Below are 23,190 nucleotides of genomic sequence, written 5' to 3'. Positions count from 1 at the left end.
GATGAGTGTTTTTCATAGAAAGTTTGGCGAGGGAGGACTATACATTGAAGTTCAGTTGAGCACTTGCCATGAAAATAACGATAAAGCAGAGACAGTCTCGCAACGTCTCTTTTGTGGAAAAGAGGTTGCAGAGAAGAGAAAAGGGCATCCCCCACTAATATGCAATAACAGACGCACAGATTGAAATAAACCATTTGGATTTGCTATAGACTTTCTGTGTGGGAACATGTACTTCTAACACTGATTAATGCGGAAAAAAAAGGTTTTACTCCATGAAGTGTCTGATTTTATTTTATAGGTGGGGTTCACATTTATAATAAAAGGGATATAGATGTGAAGAGAGATGTGTAATGGAGAGTTTTTTTAAAAGAAGAAGATGAGGGGATATAATCTACACTTTGAAAGCGGTTTCATATAACGTTTATTATACAAGACGATGAAGACAAAATCATATTACCTTGCGGTTGATGATAAACAAAAACAAAGGCTTACCACAATTATGAAGATATTTATTTCCAGCTGGTGATGAGAATGATGAGAATCTTTAGTTATAATTGAAAAAGTTGCATGTTCACATCACGTCAGGGTCACCATTTTAGTTATAATTGAAGACAATAAAAAGATGTCTCATTTTAATATTTAATAAACAACTTTATTTGTCATTTTCGTTAGTAGCGAGTACACGGGAGAAACAAGTTATTAGGTGGAAATGTATTTGTGTAAAGATAGATTTAATATATTGCCGGTTGTTGAAGGAGAGAATAGTGTTTATGGCTAGTAGTTGTCGGGACAAAGGAGGTCGGTTAAAGGAGAAAGAAAGAGAAAGGTATTCAGTGTGTTTACATGTTATCATGGGTGTGTGTCTGTGTGTTAGTGTATAGACAAGAGCAGTTCTGCAGCATGATAAACAAAGTTCGTTTGGGTAAATACGCATGTGGAAATGTGAGTTTGAAGAGAGCCATGTTAGCATGTTGCACTCACGTTCGGCCTGGGGCCGAAGCCCGAGGCTAAGTTTGCTGCCAGCTGAAGCCAGGGAGTAAGAGAGCAAGAGATTTTGTGATTTCGCCTTTTATGTACTCAATCACGTGATTGAGAGCTGGGTTGTGATTGGACAAGCCAGGGAGAAAATGGATTTCAAATCTCGAGCTGCGAGAATTCACTCCTGCCTATGATTGTAGCAAGTTCCAGCTGCTACAAATCTGATGCCGTTTAGATTTCTACATTGTCTTCTCCCCCTTTGCTTCCTGAAGGAGCTCAGGCTAACTTTCTCTCCTCTCTTAACTGCCAACTCTCTAACTGCTCTGACTTATGTGACTGAAGAAATCCTTTAAGACTGAGGAAGGTATCAAGGTAGCATAATTTAAAAAAGAAAACTTTACGAATATAAAATACTATGGAGAAAAAAGTTTGTAAGCATAGAATATTTATTCATTGTTGCTGGTGTTAGCTTCTTTAATGAGAAAAAGGATTTGCATTTTTATCCGACACTTCAATCCGTGCCGATTTGGGCACTAGCAGTTGAGTACACATGGTGATAATTTCAAGTCAGTTATTCAGTTTGCAGAAGGTTGTAAACCGAGGAATCATTGCTGGAACTTGCGGAACAACTGCCTGAATATGGTAGTCCTTAACTGTCTTTCAGAGTTAGATTCCAGTGACCTTACCAGTGGCAATAGTATCTTGAGAAAACTCCGTCTAGTCTTTGGTATTCTTGGCGAGGCTGCTTAACGTCTGATAGACGGTTTGGCATATGTGATAATCATGGGCAGGAGTGATAGTAAAATTTGGGTGGGCTCGTGCTTATATACAAGCTTTCTCAAACGTTTGAAGCTGTTTATTCATACGCGAAGAGATTAAAATATAGTCCCATGAGTTTGTGTAAAGGTGACGCATTACAACCATGTTTCCTTGCGTGATACTAATTTGCATGGGTATTCAGTGACACAATCAAAATATCTCTGCAATGAATAGATATCGGTTGTATCAATTCTTTTGTTAATGTGACGTTAGCTGGTCACCACACACATTCCATTAATTTGACGATTCATTTATGTTGTTGAAAAAAACATGTTTTTAGACCTCTATTTTCTTAATATCTTTTAATTCAATAAATGTTCGGATAATAAATGTTTTATTTTGTGACATTTATTAAATTGATCAAGCAGTTTTATTTTTGCAAGATTAAAAGTGATTAATGTGAAATCGGTAGCATTACAGTGCTGATCTCGAAAGTTTGAATTATTGTGGACTTATCTACCCTTGTTTTATTTTCAAGATGGCGACACGAGACTTGCTTACTCATAACTTTGATTTTCTTAGTTAATAAATTTACTTGATCAATTTACGTGATTTATGGAATATGACATTTTTTGTTCCGTGACGGGTATGTACATCATAGGGATTTTTCTATATTGTCTGTATTTTCTTTTTTTAATTAAGTTGAATTCTAAATAAGAATTAAAAAAAACTATTATTATATATCACTTTTTTAGCCGCATTGTTTTATAACAAATTCGTGCTTATCTCCCTTGATTTTCACTCATCCAGGAGAATTTGTGTGATCTAAGGGAGACAACTCCCATTGTTTTATTTTCTGCTTGTTCTTTTGGTTAGACGTTAAGTTGAACATTTTACATATTTAATCTTCTGCCTACCTTGTTTTGTTTTTTTGTTTGTTTTTTTTTTTGATTTACTTATTTTAAAGCGTCTGTATAATTTGAAACACAAATATTGCCGAGTTAAGTGAGAACAAGAAAAAAAAACGGCTTACATTAGTCATTTGGGAGTTCGATAATCGCTCAAAAAATCGAAAATTAAACAAAATACTCGTAGAAACCTAGCCAAAAAATGCTATTTTTAAATTTATTATCTAGTTAAAAGAAAACGGGTTTGTATTACTGTACACATAGATTGTGTTTTTATTCGATGTAACATGTTTATTCAGCTTGAAAAACGTACATTGTTTACCGATGTATTGGAAAATTCAAAATGGCGCCCGACTCCCTCTTTAATACGGTAAGTTTGGGAAAAAGTGTTATAAATAATAAACTAGAGAAAATACTATTAAAAAAACCACCGAATATATGTCAAGTTATGTCACGGTAACATATATTGAGCGAATTTCTAACAGTATTTTGTCTAGTTTATTATTTGTAACACTTTTTCCCGAACTTACCGTGTTAAAGAGAGAGTCGGGCGCCATTTTGAATTTTCCAATACATCGGTAAACACTGTATGTTTTTCGAGCTGAATAAACATGTTAAATTGAATAAAAACACGAAAATTATATACAGTTTGGTAGAAAAGTAGCTTATCTTGCCTTTGATAACATTTATTTGTTATATATTTGTTTTTTGACAACTTTTTCGAATCTATGTGTACATTAATACAAATCCAAGAAAACTTTTCCGGTGACAAAATAAAATTGTTATTGCTATTCAGTGGTAAAAATAATTGCTTAACAGCCCTAAAATGCTAGAATAGCCAGGAAATGTAAGATTATTTTAAATAGTTCAGTTTATAAAGAGCACCTAAAGTTAACATTTACCCTATATTTTCCTATAGCGTTATTTTATTTTTTGTTGTTTAATTGTTTCTTAATTAAAAAAAATATTAAAATATCTTCCTTACTTTGCCACCATAAAGTAAAAATAGTTTGTAATTGCATGTCAGTTTTTTTGGTTCGTGTCCAGAATTCTCCCTACATTTTTAAAAAAGAAAAAAGAAAAAATTTATATGATGTACGTACTTGTGATCGCACGAAAATGTCATATTCCAAAATATCAGGTAAATTGGTCAAGTAGTTTTATTTTTATAAAGAATGTCATTTTTAAACGATTTTAAGCGATTAATAGGAAATCGTAAGCATTACAAGGCTGATCTCACAAGTTTAAATTATTGTAAAGTTATCTACCTTTGATTCTTCAATATGACGATGCGAGGCAGTCCCTTTTTGCTCATTCACAAAATTTGATTTTCTTAATTAAAAAATAAAACTACTTGATCAATTTACATAATTTTTGGGATGTTTCCTGTCCCGTCACAAGTATGTACATCATTAAGACTTTTTTTTTAAATAAGGGAAATTCTGGACAAGAACCGTTATTATTTTTTTAATCACACATAATACTAGTAAGAAAAGCATTTTTTGCAAGCTTGAAAATGGTTACACAAAATCTTTTTTAATAAACTTTTAAAATAAAATTACAAGTAACACACGTGGTTCTACTGAGCAAAACGAACTTTTCTATTCCTTTCTACGCCAAGTGATTATCTTCACCTAACACTAAAATGAAAAGAAAAAAAAGAGAAAAACTCTTGAACCAAACAACCTACCCTGATGAGGTTATTTTTAGCGAAATATCGGCAAAATAAATAAATAAAAATGATTTTATCATTGCATTTGGTACTTAAGATTTTTCATTTAAATTGTATTTAAAAATACAAGATTTAATTTGAAGTTTCTCAAGCTTCAAAGTGCACTTTTATGAATTTTACAAAGTAAAATATAAAAATTTCATTTAAATTGAATCTAAAAAGTAATATGGATCTATTTTATATAATGTGCGTTTTTTTTTTTGTTGCACTTAAAAAAATTAAATTTATCTTTTATTTAGCAATTAATATATAGATATAAAATTTTAAACTAATATTTAAAAAATTCGTCCGGTCAAAAGATCACCAATCTGCACAAGGAGGCCTCCAGAACACTAATAAAACCAAGTTTCTAATCCATGCCATCTGTTTTATTAATATTAAAATATATCCACCAATAACGTGACAAACAGAGTTTTCATATAATAATATATGTAAATAGGAAATAATGTTTTCATATAATAATATATGTAAATAAGGTAATAATGTTTTCATCTGTAATACCTTGGTTTGATAAATTACTAATCTACACAAAGAAGCTTACAAACCACTAATAAAACCAAGTTTCTTATCTCCATCTGTTTTAATAGTATTAAAATATGTCCTCAAATGATGTGATGTTCATCACTTGTGAAGATGACCGTGATCATGCAATTGTTCTGTGAGTTCAAAAATGGCTTTTTAGAACGATTCAAGCTCTGAAGTATTTACCACATGTTGGACACCTGTAGGATAATTCTGCATCAGAGATGTTGATTGCTCTGTCTTTTCTAATGCCACATTTTTTCTTGTGTTCTTCATTGTGTGCAAATTCAGCAATTGTAGTCCCTTTGTGTGTTGCGGCATGCCAAAAACATCTGTCTTGCCTTAGTTTTTCACATGAACTGAACTGTTTGAAAGAGACCTTCAGATTGTCCTTGAACCGTTTTCGCTGTCCTCCTGCAGACCTTTTTTCTTTGGACAGTTCACTGTAAAGGAGCTGTTTTGGAGCCTTGAATCAGGGCTGTTGCATATATGACCTATGCAACAAATCTGGCACTGTTATAACATGGTGTGTAATGACGAAAAGTTTGACCGGGCTAAAACCTCTGTGTCTTGTATCTTGTCTTGCTACTTGATTTTCAACAATCTACAAAGGCAGGTCATATGGAAATGATTCAGTTTCTTGGCATGTCTGGCATACACAGTCAAAGTTTCACAAGCATATATGTGGAAGAATCACAGCTCGGTATACCTGAAGTTTGGTCTGCAGTTGAATTCCTTTACGTTTCTACGCAGTGGTTCTGAGACGTCTGAAGGCAGCAGTAGCCTTGGCTATCCTGCAATCGACTTCATTGTCTGCCCTTGACAGAATACTACCCAAGTAAATGAACTTGTCCACAGCTTTTAGGTTTGTTCCATGAATTGAGATCTGAGGCTCAACATACCTTTTTCCAGAAGCAGGCTGGTACATTACTTCGGTCTTCTTTAGATTAATAGTCAAACTGAAAGTGTTGCATGCCTTAGAAAAATGATTAACAATATATTACATGTTTGGCTCTGTGTTGGCATTGAGGGTATGGATGTCCTCAAATAACCTTAGTCACAGAGTTAGTATATGTTATATTTAATAATATAATAATATTAGCATCAATAGTTGATTTTCACTCTCTATTGGTAGATACGTGCCTCTCTTTCTTTATCTGTATTTCTTCTACTATGACAATGCAACCACATCCACTGTATGTAATGTCTTAATATAAAAAAAAAAAAAAGCTTAGAATTTTACACCAGAAACTTTTAAATTTTTTTTTTTCAGAGGTAAAATTTTCAAATCTAAAAAAGAAAAGTGCTTAAAATGAAATAAGGAACGGATTTTTTTTTATAGGCTTCATTAATTCATTTCATTTATTTAGTACATAAGGAGAAAATTCAGATCGAATTTTAAAACGTTGTAAAATAGAAATTTAAGATCGAACCAATTATATGCTCGCAAGCAAAAGTGCATATCTATACTCCTCTAATTTTTTTTTTGTTTGTGTATTGATATTCATATTAAGAACCCTTTTTTTCTATTTATTAGTATTTATTTGCTTCCCCCACAAAAGCAAAATGTGACACAAGGTCGTTTTTAATGTGGGATTAAACTAGCTCCACAAAAGAAGGGCAAAAGGGGCACACTGGTAGAAGGTTTACCCTCCATTGACTAAGACAAATAACTTTAAGAGTAGCATCAGAACAGATACTACACTTTGAGATATTAAATCCTTTATTCAGGCTAAAAATTAACATGAACAAAAAACTTAGGCACAATTGATCTTGGCCCGAAGGCCAAGAACAATAGAAAAAAAAAGCAAGATTTTTTTCTATTTATTTAAAATACGACTTTGTTATATATGGTTAGTGGAATTGCATTCACTAGCAAAAGATCTAGCTATTTTACATATTCATTTAAACATTCATTTTTATTAATTCCCTATTAATTTTTTCGGTTTTCTTATGGGATGATCATCTTAAGTTAACTATTAAATGTAGATATTCTACATGATTTATACTTGTGTAATATTTGCAAAAGAAGGTTATAGTGAGCACAAACCTCTTTCCATATATATTACCGTAGGTGTATGTATATATATATATATATATATATATATATATATATATATATATATATATATATATATATATATATATATAAACTGACAGGAATTTGGTAGGTAACATTTTTAAACAAATATATATATATAATTTAAAAATTTGGTAGGCAAAAGTTTTAAACAAATATATACATATATTTGTTTAAAAAGTTTTAAACAAATATATACATATATTTGTTTAAAAAGTTTTAAACAAATATATACATATATTTGTTTAAAAATTTTGCTTACCAAATTCCTGTCAGTTTTTGGTCTACATACATGAAACTTAATATATAAGGTATTCGAACCCATGTGAAACTTTATATCTGGGTTTTAGCCGGGGAAAATCGGTGTAAAAGTGTGAAAATTAAATGAATATGCATGCATAACGTAATAGCTATTGATTCATGTTTAATTTTTAGCTTTGCAGTAAACATGTCTTCATAGCTCGGGTATTAACGTCAAAGGAAAAAGTAAATCGTAAGATAAACGTTTTGGTTTCAATTCTCGGTAGTGGCACACGAGTCATTTTTTTTTCTAATTTTTTTTTTTAAATCATTATTGTATATAGGGTCCAATATAGTATAAATACAAAATCTGCATTAATCAAAATATCATATTTAAACGTATTTTATAATTACACTTAATAGTTAACTAAAGATGATCATCCCATAAGAAAACCGAAAAAAAAAACTAATAGGAAATTAAAATTCTGATGCTGCACTTCACTTTTTCACTTCAATTAGTGGATGAGAAATCCTTCATGACTGATACATTTTTATTTTTGTTACTAGCTAGAGTAGTCCCTTTTTGGGGAGCTGGTTTTCACCCACATTAAAAACCGATCTTGTGTCTAACTCTGCCCTCGTGGGGAGGCAAGTAAACAAAAAAAAGACAAAAGGTCCTTGGTTTTTGGCCGGGATCAAAGTGTAGTATCTGTTCCGGCAGATACTGCAAGCTATGACTAGCTAGGACTAGCTATGACTAGCAAAGACCAGATGTGGGGGCAACCCCACATGCTTGACCTTTAACCAGCTCCCATTTCCCACCTCTCGGGAGCTGGTCCCCTTTTTCCCTTCCTCCTCCCTTCACTCCTCACATTAAAAATCGGCCTTGTGCCTAATTTGCTCGGTGGGGGAGCAAATAAATGCCATCTGTTCCGGCAGATACTGCAGGCTATGACTAGCTATGACTAGCAAAGACCAGATGTGGGGGCAACCCCACATGCCTGACCTTTAACCAGCTCCCATTTCCCACCTCTCGGGAGCTGGTCCCCTTTTTCCCTTCCCCCTCCCTTCACTCCTCACATTAAAAATTGGCCTTGTGCCTAATTTGCTCGGTGGGGGAGCAAATAAATACCATCTGTTCCGGCAGATACTGCAAGCAAAGACTATATGTGTGGGTAACCTCACATATAAGACCTTGGTCAATGTCGGGGCAACCCTTCATACCAATTGTCATTATCCAACTCCCCTATTCCCCGGGGAGTTGGTCCCCATTTCCCCTTAACTCCTCACAATAAAAATCGGCCTTGTGCCTAATTTGCTCGGTGGGGGAGCAAATAAATACCATCTGTTCCGGCAGATGCTGCAAGCTATGACTGGCTATGACTAGCTATGACTAGAAAAGACTATATGTGGGGGCAACCCCACCAGTCTGACCTTTAACCAGCTCCCATTTCCCACCTCTTGGGAGCTGGTCCCCTTTTCCCATTCCCCCTCCCTTCACTCCTCACATTAAAAATCGGCCTTGTGCCTAATTTGCTCGGTGGGGGAGCAAATAAATACCATCTGTTCCGGCAGATACTGCAAGCAAAGACCATATGTGGGGGAAACCACACATATAAGACCTTGGTCAATGTAGGGGCAACCCTTCATACTAATTGTCACTATCCAGCTCCCCTACTCCCCGGGGAGTTGGTCCCAATTTCCCCTTCACTCCTTACTTTAAAAATCGGCCTTGTGCCTAATTTGCTCAGTGGGGGAGCAAATAAATACCTCAAAGTGTAGTATCTGTTCCGATGCTACACTTAAGATAATTTGTCCTTCATCAATGGAGAGGAAACCCTCTATACCGAGACAATTATTATTTTTGGTCCCTACCAGAGTGCCCCTTTTTGTCCTTTTTGGGAGCTGGTTTTCCCTTCACATTAAAAACGACCTTGTGTCACATTTTGCTTTCGTGGGGAAGCAAATAAACACTAATAGAAAAAAAGGTTTTTTAATATGAATATCAATACACAAAAAAAAAAAAAGAATCATTGAAGTATAGATAAATGTATAAAATTCTCTGGAGAAGACAATATGACCATGTATGTGTACATGACTTTTATATTCCGAACATCTATGCGCCTTTAACTTTAAATGGCTCATTAGTATAGAACCTCCTTAAAACTTTAAATACGTACATTTATATAGATTAAAAAGTCTCATTCTAAAATTTAAAACAACTTTATCATTCTCGCTATGAGAAAGATGATGATGGGTAGGGCTAGGACAACAGCATATTCTTTTTATTGTTTTGACTCGAGTGTGTATCGGTTAACATCGTATATGCTTTTATATAGAGTGATGTGGTTCTCGGTTGATTAACTGTGTCTATCTGTGTTGGATATATACTCGAGAGTCAAAACAATTAAAAGAATATGCTGTTGTCATAGCCCTACTGATGAGTTTCTGAAGAAGGTGTTAACATGTGACGAGATATGGATTTGGCAGTGTGAGTTTTTTTTTTTTTTTACAAGGGAATCACCACTTAAAAAAAAAAAGATGTGTTCATTTATGAAGAATACTTGTCGTACACCGATGTTGAAGTTAGGGCTATGTAGGTATGTGTGTGCATGAGTTACTATAAGTTCACAGTGCTTCTTGCCGAAGCCCAGGACAGGATGGTGCAGGGAGATTTGGTTGAACCTCAAGAGAGAAGACTAATTGGAAGAAGTGATATAGAAGGGGTCAACTTGCTTTGGTCTCCTGGCCAGAAAAGAGGAATTAAAATGTGTGCTACCCCTTTTTTTATCACCTTTTATAAGTGCTCAGCTTGCCTAAAAGATGGCTTCTGATTGGGTAAACCAGAAAGGAAGTTGAATGCGTTCCACCAATCAGTGCCAAGCTTCTTTTTTTTTTCTTTTTTTTTTTTTTACAAAGGAAAAACCACTTATCAAGGCCCAGAGGCCAGTCGAGAATAAGGGTTAAAGAGTGTACAGTGGCCAAAAGGACAATAAATTAAATCAATCAAATATAAATCAAACAGATTCAAAATTGTAAACAGCAATCTGTCACTGTGGTCGTCTGTAACCACTACTGCTGTTAAACATATGAGTTTAATGAAATGTTTGGTTTGATTGTTTTGTTTTACGGCATATCAAACCTTTTTGGATTATTTAATACCGAATCCAGTTATTTTAGAAATAGTATGTTGCATCCAGTTATTTTATAGAAGGTTTTTATTCTTCAAGCTTTTTGTATCTTCAATTGTTAGTTTGTAGTGTTTGGTTTGGTTTGGTTGTTTTATAGTGGATTTTATTGTTTTGTTCCCTGCCCTGCAGAACATGAATGAGTTTTGCAATGGATAGGGAAAAGGGTTACAATATTGATGTTTGGTACATTTTAAGTTAGGAAACCAGTCAGAAAGTGGGGGAGATAAAAAAGGGGGGATAGGAAGAAGGAAAAAGGGAAGGGATGGGTTGTTTTTGTTTTTGGTTTTGCAGAACATAAGTTTTGTAAAAAGAAGTAGAAAAACAAAAAGCATCAATGTTAGGTGCATTTCGTCCCAGGAAGCCAATATCTTCAGACAGCCTGATCTGGTAGCACCAGTTTAATGAAATGTAAGCCATATGTTGAAGCCACACATGTTGAAGTCAAACAGAAGAATGAGTATCAAAATCAAATGATAAATCTTTGCATATGATACTAAAATTAAAAAAGATTTGAAATAAAAACAATTAACTTCCTTCCACAATGTTTAGATGAAAAAATATTAAACATTTGTGTTTCCTACATTGTGCATTTATAATCTATGCATCATGAATCCTATTATGATTACATGTAAAATAATGTCAGAGTAATTTTCGCTCTTTCTGTCTCTCACACACACACACACACACATACCACAATATGAACATTTTTAATTGTGACTATTTGTAACCAAACGGGGTCGCACAATCTTGCTTCACGGTACCAATTAATGTAACCAGGCTGCCGCCAGTTCCAAAGCACAGGCGCTAACCCTAATCCCCGTGACTACATTTTTATTTTCGTCTAGTGATGGACCTTTCAAAATGTAACCAGACACTCACTGGTCACTTGAACTATCGCTCTGATGCTCTGAGTGCACAAAATGAGCACGACCCTAAGTCTGAGAGGCAATACCTTTAACAAGCTGGGCGTCCATTGTCAGTCGTCGGGGTTGAGTTCTCTCACAGGTGCACTGATCAGCAGATATGGGCCTCTTGCAGCTGCAGTTCGGGCATCAGGTTTTAGGGTAGATCTGGAATCAACTGCGTTATTCTCAAATCAAAGCAATCAATAAAACCTCGAAGATCACTTTTATTATAAACGAAAATAATTATTGCAGAAGATAATTTCCGGTACCGTTCGTTTACAAAAGAAAAGGTTTAGTGAAATTTGGAACCTCTCAAACTCATGAAAGATTAAACAAAGGTCTCTGAATGCATGATCCTTTCAACTGAAATCAATTCTTTCAATTTGTTTTTCTCACACTTAGAAATTCTTAGATTAATTCTTGGTTTTCATTCTGCTTGCAGAGTGGAGACCTTGTCGCGATGCGCTTACACTTGTTTGTTGGCTGTTCTTGTTTTATGGCATATCAATCCTTTTCAGGCCATTTAATGCAAAATCAAGTTATTTTGAAGAAAAAAATTTTAATAGAATATATTTGGGTTTTTTTGTTTTTTCAAGTCTATTTATTTTCAAGTTTCTATTTAACCCATAGTTGGGATCTTAACAGGTACTACCACTCCGGGTCAGAGTGGACCTGAGAGCAATACAATTAAAAGGTGGCTCCACACTCCCCAAAGCCTGCAAGCTGGGGCCTCACCATCCGATATAGTTTAAGGTCATATCCAAGATCCGCTTACACTTGTTGCGGTGCGCTTACATCATGGTTCATATTTTGCTACGCCAGCCATTTTTTCATTTGTGAACATATACACCCCCTGGTGGTAAATAACCCTTTTCTCGCGTTGAAAAAAGATGAAAGAAATCAAAAATTCAACTCTTTCTCAATTAAAATAGAGATGGATTCCGAGCTGAATCAAACATAAACACAATTTACACGTGGAACTCTTGATTCTATTCGATTTGGCAGAGAATTAATTCTTGACTGAAATCACATTTGTCGTAACAATGCCTCCTCATAAAGTCAGCGCGTTAGCGGCCGGTCCCAGCAAGTAGGTGAGGGAGCCGAAGGGTTCCAGCAGCAGTAGTTCAAACAGCCCTTGTCAGGGCTACCTTTTTCCACATTAATATGCGATTCTCAAACTATGCAATCCACAAACTACTGCCTGTCTGTTTCTTGAGATCTCCCCTCTTCAACCAGCGAGCTCCAGCACCTCCTGCAGCCTTCCAGACCTTGGTGCCCAATCAGACTTCCAGTGCCTGTCACGTTCCTACAGCGTTCCAGCACCACTTGCTACCTTCAGCAGCTTACCATTATTATTTCCTTTTTGTAAAGGCGATTTGTCGTCTTAAATTGACTCCAACTTTTTGTCATTCTGCCTTTTGCTTTGCTGTTTTTTCTTTTTGCCACTGTGTCTTAATATTTCAGTTGTACGGTTAACGGGTTAATCACCCGTTGTTCCCCTCTGCAACAACCCGTGTCCTCAGTCGCTTGAAGGGAAAAGAAAAAGGCACCGTCTCCAACTGGGTCTCCTAGTTTTATGAAAACGTCACGTCTCCCTGCCGGCCAACCTCTCTTTCTCCCAAAGCTCTTCCGTCGTTTTTTTTTTCTTTTTTTTTTTTTTTCTTAACAAAGAAACTGTTTATCGCTTAAAGCAATTCCCACAGCTTTCTCATCCAAGTTATTTTGATGCTTGCTATGATACAGTCGACTGATTAATTTTTTTTTTTTTTTTGTATGTGGTTTTAAGCAAAAGCAACAGTACTTGCTTGCTATGTCGAAAATAGTATTATATCCAAAAATTACGAAAAGTCGAGTAGAAAATTAAGGAAAATTGGGGGAAATGGCATTTTCCCTAGATGTAAACACATTGAAGACTGCGAATACTAGGGGCATACTTATCTCCCTTTTCGACTGTGTAATGGCTGACATTCGTTCAGTTTTATTGCGATAGACTTCTTTTTTTTTTTTTTACTATACAATAGCAATTGTTCTACTCAATGAAGGTTTGTATTTTTGGGATATATTACTAGTTTCGACATGACAATTAAGTACTGTTGTTTTTGCTTAAAACCGTATATGTCCAAAAAAAATCGATCTGTTGACTATCTTAAACGCCGTTATTTCTTATATCAAACCTTTCTGTGAGGTGAGTAGTCTCTTGCTGACATGCATTCGCCATCCTTTCATTAATAAAATGACAACTTTTGTTTTTAATTTCGTTTTCATATTTCACAGATGATTATAACGACCATTTTATTTGTTAATTGTTTTTTCGAGGCCTGTCATCACAATTTACTGAGAAGTCCACCCCTCCGCCATCTTCAAAAGAATAACATTTTTTCATTCTACCTAGACATCTTTTAGGTGTCAATCCACGGCCCTCTGTAATAATAATATAAAGACATTGCGAAGGCCACGATCAAACAAGCATCCACCGACTTTATCAAAGTTGCTCAGGGCATAAATAATGTTATATATTTACTGAACTGTCGGTGGTACTTATACAGTTTAATCAAGACATGAAAATATTGAAAAGTTATATTGTACGTGCACGTTATGGGATGAAGTTCTTCGGAAAAATATTTCACTTCATTTGATCAAGTAGTTTTGTTTTTACTTTTAGAGAGGAAATTCAAATTTTAATGAGATTGATCGTATCGTCGTCATTTGCTTATTTACAGATACGAGGAGGGGGTGTATTTAAACGTAAAATTGATTAACAAAGGACAAAATTAAAAGATTTAAAAAAAAAAAAGGACAAACTCTTTAAAACAAGGGTAAAAAAAAAACTAAAATATTTATTTATGTATTTTTTTGTGCCCATGTTTCAAAATAATCTCGTTAGATTTTGACAAACTTTAAGCGGTGGTTGGAGTTATCTCCCCTGGAAAAAAATCAAGATGGACGCCACTCGATCGATCTCATTAAATTTGGATTTTCCTCTAAAAAATACTTGATCAAATTAAGTGATTTTTTTTTTTTTGTATGAAAACTTTATTCCATAACGAGTACGTTGTGGGGGTCGCCTGGCCTTTTTTTGGGGAACTGACTTCCTCCACAAATAATAAAAATGAAAATAAGAAATCTTATCTGCCACACAAACGGAGGTTTATTTCCGGAATAGAAATAACAAACAATAACAAGCAAAACATGGTTCTCAATACTTCAGAGTTCTTTTTTTTTTTTCTTTTTTTTTTTTGAGTTCATATGAAAGATGGAGAGTCTCTTTTTTTGTATTCTTTGAATGTTCAAATATGTAACAGAGACAATATTAATGTTCGTTTGTTAAAAGAGAGTGAGCACTAGCAGTGGAAATGAAATAATTGATGTTTGCACGCGTGGCCAGTCCTAATGAGAAAGCGTTGAATGAGTCGGAAGAGTTTAAAGAGACGAAAGAATGCTCGAAAGGCTAAGAGACTAAAGAGATAGATTTTGTGTTTGTGCATGTTTATATATGATTTGATCGGCTCTAAACGAGCTCTAGATAATCAGTTTTAAAATATGTCCTAGGAGGAATTCCATTGGACGGAAGACATCATATGGGGTGCTTTCAACTACGTCCGCACCTTTTGTATATAAAGGTCACGCCGGAATTTGCGTGGGTGTCATTTTTCATTTTTTTAACGCACCGAAACAATCAATTGCACTGCACGCCTAAATTGTATTTAACGATTTTAAATTTGAATATTAAACTGTGCCAACTGGCACAACGTATAATGTATATATTTTTTTTTCAATATTTTCATTTTTTTTAATGTCTTGATTAAACTGTACAAATTCCTTTTCAGTTATAGTCAACTAACGTACTTCCTAACTTCCGATGTATCTGCTACCGGGAGCGGTGACAAGGTAAATCACTTCCTTCACTTGTATTGTTCTTCAGTATTTCTATTGTGAAGCGATTTATTGAAATAAAATATAAAAAGGATATTATTGAAAAGTATGCAATAAATATAGGCGTGAAAGAAAAAAGCGAAAGAAACTGATTTGCCTTGTCACCGTCTCAGATAGCAGACACACCGGAAGTTAGTAAATACGTTAGCTGACTATTACCGCACTTTCTTTATCCAAACACGTGCTTGTACTCTGAACATTTTCATGATTGAAAGTAACTTTCATATTCCTAATCTCTTGTATAAAAATGTTTTGTTATAAAATTTCGTTTTAATGCTGAAAATAACATAAATGCTTCAGAATATGAGGTTTCCTCAGAATGACAAGTCTTAATCAATTTTTTTTTTTATATAATTATTATTTTTAACATTTTAACCATAAATATGTAATTCCTTGAATAAACTTGTCTTTTTGTGTTTACCTTTTAGTTTGTTTCAACCTCGGAACAAATGTCAGTTTGCGAAAGCTGCCAGCTATGCTGAGAGTGAGCAAAAAAATATTCTGGAACGAGCCGTCAAATCCATTTCTAAACATTGTCCACTTAGTTTAAGCATCGTGGATCCTGTTGCAATTACAGGTAAAATATCCCCTCTCTCTCTCTCTCTCTCTCTCTATATATATATATATATATATATATATATATATATATATATATATATATATATATATATATATATATATATTAGTGTTGGGACTATGAATCGGAAAAATCGGAATAGGAACTTTTTTGGAATATTGGAGTTGGAAAAATCTGTGCCTATTTTCTGATGCCAAAAATGATTCTATTAATTATCTTTTTTCATTTGATTTTGGTTCAAGAAAAATCTTCCACTTTTGGTAGTAATAATAAAATATTTATTGGTTTAAACTTCCAGTAAAATTCAAATCTGTAAATCACATGTTTGAAAAAAATATATATATGCACATTTAAAGTTGTGTTTTATGATAATCAGGACAAAATAATCATTTTATAGTTAACTTTCTAGAGATTTATAAAGAATCGGAATTCGTAATTGTATTGGAATCGGAAATTTAGTACGGAATCAGGAAAGATATCGGAATCGTCCGATAACTAATACATACATACATATATACATACATACAAAAAAATAAAAATAATTATGTTATCAAAGAGTAAATCTTTAATAAAGTAAAACTTATCAAGAAAAGCTCAAAACTATCAAGAGGAGCAAAAACAATATTAAATGAAGGAAAAGTTAAGGGGAAATTTAAGCAAAAAATCTCTTTAGGTCATGGCATTTCGAAGCTAAATGCTTCTCATAATAGAAGGGCCAAAATTATGAAATGTAAATATAGAAAAAGGCTGGCTTAATGACATTTAAAAATGAAATGAGAATGAAGGAATAGGATAAAATGGTAAATAGTAATTAAAATGAAATGAGAATGAAGGAATAATTAAAATGAAATGAGAATGAAGGAATAATTAAAATGAAATGAGAATGAAGGAATAATTAAAATGAAATGAGAATGAAGGAATAATTAAAATGAAATGAGAATGAAGGAATAATTAAAATGAAATGAGAATGAAGGAATAATTAAAATGAAATGAGAATGAAGGAATAATTAAAATGAAATGAGAATGAAGGAATAATTAAAATGAAATGAGAATGAAGGAATAATTAAAATGAAATGAGAATGAAGGAATAATTAAAATGAAATGAGAATGAAGGAATAATTAAAATGAAATGAGAATGAAGGAATAATTAAAATGAAATGAGAATGAAGGAATAATTAAAATGAAATGAGAATGAAGGAATAGGATAAAATGGTAAATAGTAATTAAAATGAGGTACAACACATAAGGAAGGGTAGTATATATGTAAGTAATATTTAAAAAAATAAAGGCCACTATGAAATAATTGGGATCATTAAAGAGGAAGCAATATTAAAAAAAGAAATAGAGATGATAGAAAAGAAAGTGGAGAAAGAAGCGGAGGAGGTAGAAGCAGTAAATAAGGGATACGGAAATACATGTATAAATAGATAAAAAAATGAATAAAACGATCTGAAAGTGAAGAAAGTATTAGAAAAATGTTCAAAATAATTTACTCTTTTTATCTTTTTTACAAGTATTTTTATGGAATGTGCTCTAATGAACTCGTTGCCCTTGTGTCTTCTCGGCGTACATATTCCAGACAAACCTATTAGCAACAAAACCACACTCTTTCACTGTTGTGGTCCCCACATTCCAGAAAGTTTTCTACGCTAATAGTTTCTTCTCTCGAACAGCTAGACTTTAGAATTTCCTTCCTACTACCTGCGTCCCTGACTGTCCTGACATGCAGAAGTTCAAATGTAACAACATCTTGTTAATCTTTCCTATGCTTGGTCCCAAATAGTAGCCAAGTGGCGATATGTCTTCTTAGGCGTGAACATGAGTAAAAAAACAAAAAATACTAATGAATTTACATATATTGATCTTCACGTATATTGAATTTGATTGTCCTTTTAACTATTTTTGTCGGGGGGTGGGGGCAATTGTATTCTTTATATTATAATATTCCAATCGACGATGAACACATATATCTGGTGATTCATTATTACAAAGACTTTTAGTCTCTTCCCACACACGATTGTTTTTTGAGAATTCATATTCGATTGATAATTATTTATCAAATTAATCATGTCAACTTATTAAATAACCTTTACTCTCTGATGAAAGAACTTTTCTTTAAAAAAATAAATAAATAAATAAAAAAATTTTTTAAATGTTTTAAAGAATGTGGTAATGGTGTGGAAAGAAAATAGAAATAAGTGTTCACGGTTAGTATGTGCTTGCTGTAAGGAATGCAATGACACGCAAACCTGGAACTTCAGATACATAAATGCAATTATGCAAATTTAGACGCTGTTGGGAGTCCAAGGTGACAGAATAAACAACTTATGTTTTGGGGTTTTTGGATGCCACTTCACCCAGAGGTGATTTTGTGGTTGAATAGAGGAAAATGGTTAATCATGTTAACACACTGGTTTCCATTAGATCACCAAAGTTAAGCAACATTGAGCCAGGTCAGTACTAAAATAGGTGACCAAAAATCAAGTATAATGGTTCAGTTGTGCTCTAAACAGAAACATTCATTTCGAACGCGCCCCATACACCAGACAACTGTGACGTGCTCCTTCTGAGGTTAGCTTTATTATCCGATCATGATGAATTAATTTTTAAAAAAATAATTTCCTCAGTTTGCGTGGAAAGACGTTAGGATGCTACACACCAGTCCGTATTTAATTGACTTCCTCTATCAAAAAGAGCATTTTAAATGGGATAACAATTATCTGCCCTTCTTGACTTAAACACGGTCTATAGGTTGTGTGTTGTATAAAATAGATATCAGATGAATAGATAAATTTATTTAGCAATCGGCTCTCTGTCGCTGTAAAAAATGGTAGGTCAGAGAAGTTTCAGCATATATGTTTAACATGAAAAGATAATCAATTCAACATATTTATATATATATATATATATATATATATATATATAGTAATTCACATACAGTACTGTGTTGTTGTTTCACAGCTCATCAGTGTGGCTAGACAGGCAACTGCCTCAAGCCAGAATCAAAGCCCGACCGCCCAAATGACAGTCAAGGCTTCTCACCATTATGCTATATGGCTGTTACTGTGAGGGTAATGAATTAACGATGTTTTGACATATATATATATATATATATATATATATATATATATATATATATATATATATGCCATGGTAACGGTTCACTTGGTCGTTTTAATTCCTTCGCGTCTTGGAATTTTAACAATTAAATTTATTTATTTTTATTAATACGATATTGATATATCTCAATATCGTAACACAACACTGTGTGGTGATAAAACTTCTCGAATGCACTTGTGATGTTAAACTCTAAAAGTGTTAACTTTGGTTTAAATCGGACTGTTCCATCTTTAATGTTTATTTATTAATTTTTTTAATTTTTTTATAATTATCATAGGCATTCTGGTACAAAACTTATTTAAGAACACTCCTAGACACATAAGGTACATTTTGTGAAATTTCAATAAAATCGGCCTAGCCGTTTTGGAGTCCATATGGAATGAGCTCACACACAAAGTTTCTTTTATATAATAGTAGAGACTCTTGTATTATTTGAATAAATTTGCAAAATATATGACTTTACATTTGTTTCATTTTGTTTAGGTGACATCGAGTTCCTTCTTGGTTGGAATGTTTGGTACAGTACCGTCACCTGCACAGAGGACTGCCAGATCCTGCAGCTAGACGTGGCAGACTGTGCCAACATCTTCCGCACGAGACGGAAGCTGGACTTTTTCATAAAGTTGGCCAGAGATAAGGTGACCCTAATGCTCCAGCGCTGGCCTGAACCCAGTCCAGTTGGATTGCTCAACATAGCCAGTCGGGAGCTGGACAAACTGTCGGTTGCCATGCCAGATATGGCAATTGATAATACAATGCGTCGGAAACGGTTTTCGTTGTTTTCCATCACGACAGGCAGGTCCCATTTTAAGAGGAGAGAAAGCATGGAAGATTGGAATGATGGCAGCAGTATGTTAAAAGACCAATTTCTCAAGTTACGACGTCTCACTCAGCAAAAATTGGAAACATAAGAAGATGTCAAATAAATGGTAAAGTATTGTTCTATAAAAAGTGCAATGTTATATATATATATATATCTTTTGCATTAATATGAGGCTTTCTGTTTGTAAATAAACAAGCAGTTTGAGCACTGTAAAAGTGGTGGGCCAGTGTCTATTTAAATGGACATTTGATGAAGTCGTTTGTGAGCACTGATCCCACGGGCCGAAGGCTAGAACTGCCAACTATCATGGTTGTAGGTTCAATTCCTAGCTTCCTAGCTAGGAATTGAACCTACAACCATGAGTGCTAGTCTAGCTGTACTTATGAGCTGTGATACAGCGAAACAGTACTATTCGTGAATTACTATATTTTAGGCACCCCCTATTTGGGTAAAACACTGTTATAAATATATCTCATCCACTGTTTAATTAGCATTAATGCGAGGCTCGCTGTTTGTTTTTAAATAAACAAGCAGCTAGCCGCATTGATGAGCTGTGATACAGCAAAACAGTACTGTATGTGATTAATATATATGTATTAGTGATGGGACGATTCCAATATTTTTCCTAATTCCAATACAATTACCGATTCCATCCTAAATTCCCAATTCCGATACAATTACTGATTCCGATTCTTTATGAATATTGGAATATTTAACTATAAAAGTGTTATTTTGTCCCGATTACTGGAAAAACACATCTAAAATGTGCACATTTTTTCCAACGTAAAAACACATTGGAGGGGGGGGGGTATTATTACTACAAGCAAACCAAAATCAAATAAAAAAGATAATTAAAGGAATCGGTTTTGACATTGGTAAATAGGCTCAAATTTTTCCGATTCCAATACTCTAAAAAGCTCTGATTTTTCTGATTCCGATTAATCATCCCAACACTAATATATATATATATATATATATATATATATATATATATATATATATATATATATATATATATATATATATATATGAGTGATGGGACGATTCCAAATTTTTTCCCGATTCTGATACAATTACCAACTCTGTTTTAAATTTCTGAATCTGATACAGTTTCCAATTCTGATTGTTTAAAAATCACAAAATATTTAGCTATAGATTTGCTTTTTCTTTAAATTACAGGTGTCTATTTTTGCAAACATAAAATACACTTGTGCAGATGATCTATAGTTTAATTTTGTTTATAATATAAAATCAGTACATATTTATGATTTAGTCTTTAGTATGAACAATAACGTCTTAAACAAAAACAAATCAAATAATAAACAATTAATAGAATCGTTTTTGGCATTGGAGAATAGGTACAAATTTTTCCGATTCCGGTACCAATTCCAATACTTTAAAAAGTTTTGATTTTCTCGATTCCGATTATTATCTTAACACTAATATACTGGTGTTCGAGAACATTTATTTTACTAATTCTTTCCTGTATATTAAGTTTCCTTCTTTTTTTTTTTTTTTTTTTTTTTTACAAACAATCAATCATGGGAGATAATACACTAACACAGGAACTGAAAAGACATGCTGTAATATTTGCAATAATGGCAGAATACTGGTGTGCAAATTGCACAATTTCTTAGTCGCCCGATTTTTTGTTTTTAAAGTTCGAAAAAGTTAGAAGATAATGATGGCCAAATTTCTTCTGTTGCTAAACGTAGACAGCACCAGCTACGCTCTTACAGAATTAGGACACGTGAGTTTATTCAACAAGTTCAGAATGTCATTGACAAGAGCTCCCAGAAGTAAATGAGGTCAATTGCAAAAGATTGTGGTGTCTCCAAAGCCACAATTTGAAGGACTGACCATGAGAATCTTCGATACAAGTCCTATGAGATGAAGCGAGGCCAGTTTATGTCCGAGACCAAAGAAAATCGTTTAGTGAGATCCAAGAGACTTTTAAACAAACTGAAACATCCTTCTGAACAAGATGTACTCTGGTTCTTTTTTTCAGATGAAAAGACCTTTGACAAACTTGTGGCCTTCAAACTATCCAGAACTTAATCCACTGAATTATTACGTGTGGGTCGTTGTTGAGAGAGATGCAAATAGACATCCTCACAACATCGAAGATTCTCTGAAAGCATCCATAGTCAGATTAATGGACAACATTGATGAGGACCATCTTATACGCGCCTGCCAAAGGTTTAGGTCTCGAATAGAAGATATTATTGAAGCGAAGAGAGAAATCATTGAATGAAATTATTAAATAGGGTGTTGTTTATGTACCACAGTTATTTTCTTTAATTACAGATATATTTTTATTATCCTTAAAAATGTAATAAATGTTCTCAAATACCGAATGCACCCTGTGTGTGTAACGATTATAAAAAATATATATACTATTGGAGTATATATTCTATAAATAATGTTTCAATATTTTTATTTTACTCTTCAACCCAAACAAGGCATACTGCCACTTAAAACGTAAGGACCTAAACAATGAAGGGGTGTGATTTTGCTGCTTGTGAGGGTATGTATGTCGACGCAACATTGCAGCGATGGGACAGAAGTTGAAGCTTAGCTGACAGTGTGGGATATAGTAGATGTGAGACTATTTTTTGGACCCTGTCTAAGAATGAGAGACTAGTGGTAGATACATCAGCCCAGATGTAGCAATAATACTCCATGCATGGTAAAATTGTGGCTTTATAAAAATATAGGATGTTCTCTAGTGTGAGTAGTTTTCTAGTAGGGAGAGATCACTCATTCCAAAACAAAAGATGTAGTTAATTTCACACTCTTGTATTTTTATATAGTACTAGCCTGGGTGCCCCGGCATTACCCGGGTGTTGGGAGGTGTATTGAGAAAAAAAAAATGGTAGTAGGCAGGCAGGCTCGAACCCGTACCGGGAAGGAGGCAAAGAATGTGGAGGGAAAAAACTGACGTCTTTGCTGTTGCGCCCATCGCTTAACCAGAAGTGATGTAGGCTAAAATTAGGGCTAGACAATCGAAAAGAGGGAAATACTTTCGAAAATATCGGCGAATAAAGCGACCCCCTCCTTGTAGAAAAGTGCCCAATTGAGGGTGAAGGAATTAATGTTTTTGGCCAATTTTTCGATATTTGTCGTCCGAAGGGTCGAGCTTTAAAAAGATACCGATCTTGTAAAAATTCGTCGCCTCTGTTAAAAGTTTTAGGGAGATATAACATACATACATACATACATACATACATACATTACATTTAAAACAGACAGGTGAGATTTATATCATAGAAGATGGCTTGGGCGACGTAGGACGTTTCCCATATGTGTTTTTAATTCAATTATTTATTTAGGGGAAAGAGGGGCGGCTTATAAACACAACAATAAAGAAATTGTATTTTTTAATTTATGTTTGTGCAGCCATACCCATCGCCATTTCCTTT

General features: G+C 33.9%; 1 protein-coding gene across 3 annotated transcripts in view; it reads left to right on the top strand.

The window, feature by feature from the left end:
• Positions 1-23,190, top strand: part of LOC145265476 (uncharacterized) — a 140,463-nt gene that overhangs the window by 114,440 nt on the left and 2,833 nt on the right. For all 3 annotated transcript variants that reach the window (XM_080121346.1, XM_080121344.1, XM_080121345.1), the window contains 2 exons: positions 15,677-15,825; positions 19,429-19,874. In XM_080121346.1, the coding sequence (XP_079977472.1) occupies positions 15,677-15,825; positions 19,429-19,856 (577 nt within the window). In that variant the 3' untranslated portion in view covers positions 19,857-19,874. The remainder of the gene's footprint in view (positions 1-15,676; positions 15,826-19,428; positions 19,875-23,190) is intronic.

This window comes from Euprymna scolopes, chromosome 40, assembly GCF_053919585.1.
Source record: "Euprymna scolopes isolate OS-2025 chromosome 40, ASM5391958v1, whole genome shotgun sequence".
NCBI classification, from domain to species: Eukaryota; Metazoa; Mollusca; class Cephalopoda; order Sepiida; family Sepiolidae; genus Euprymna; species Euprymna scolopes.
Note: the sequence above shows the minus strand (reverse complement) of the source record. Positions and strands in the feature narration are given on the sequence as shown.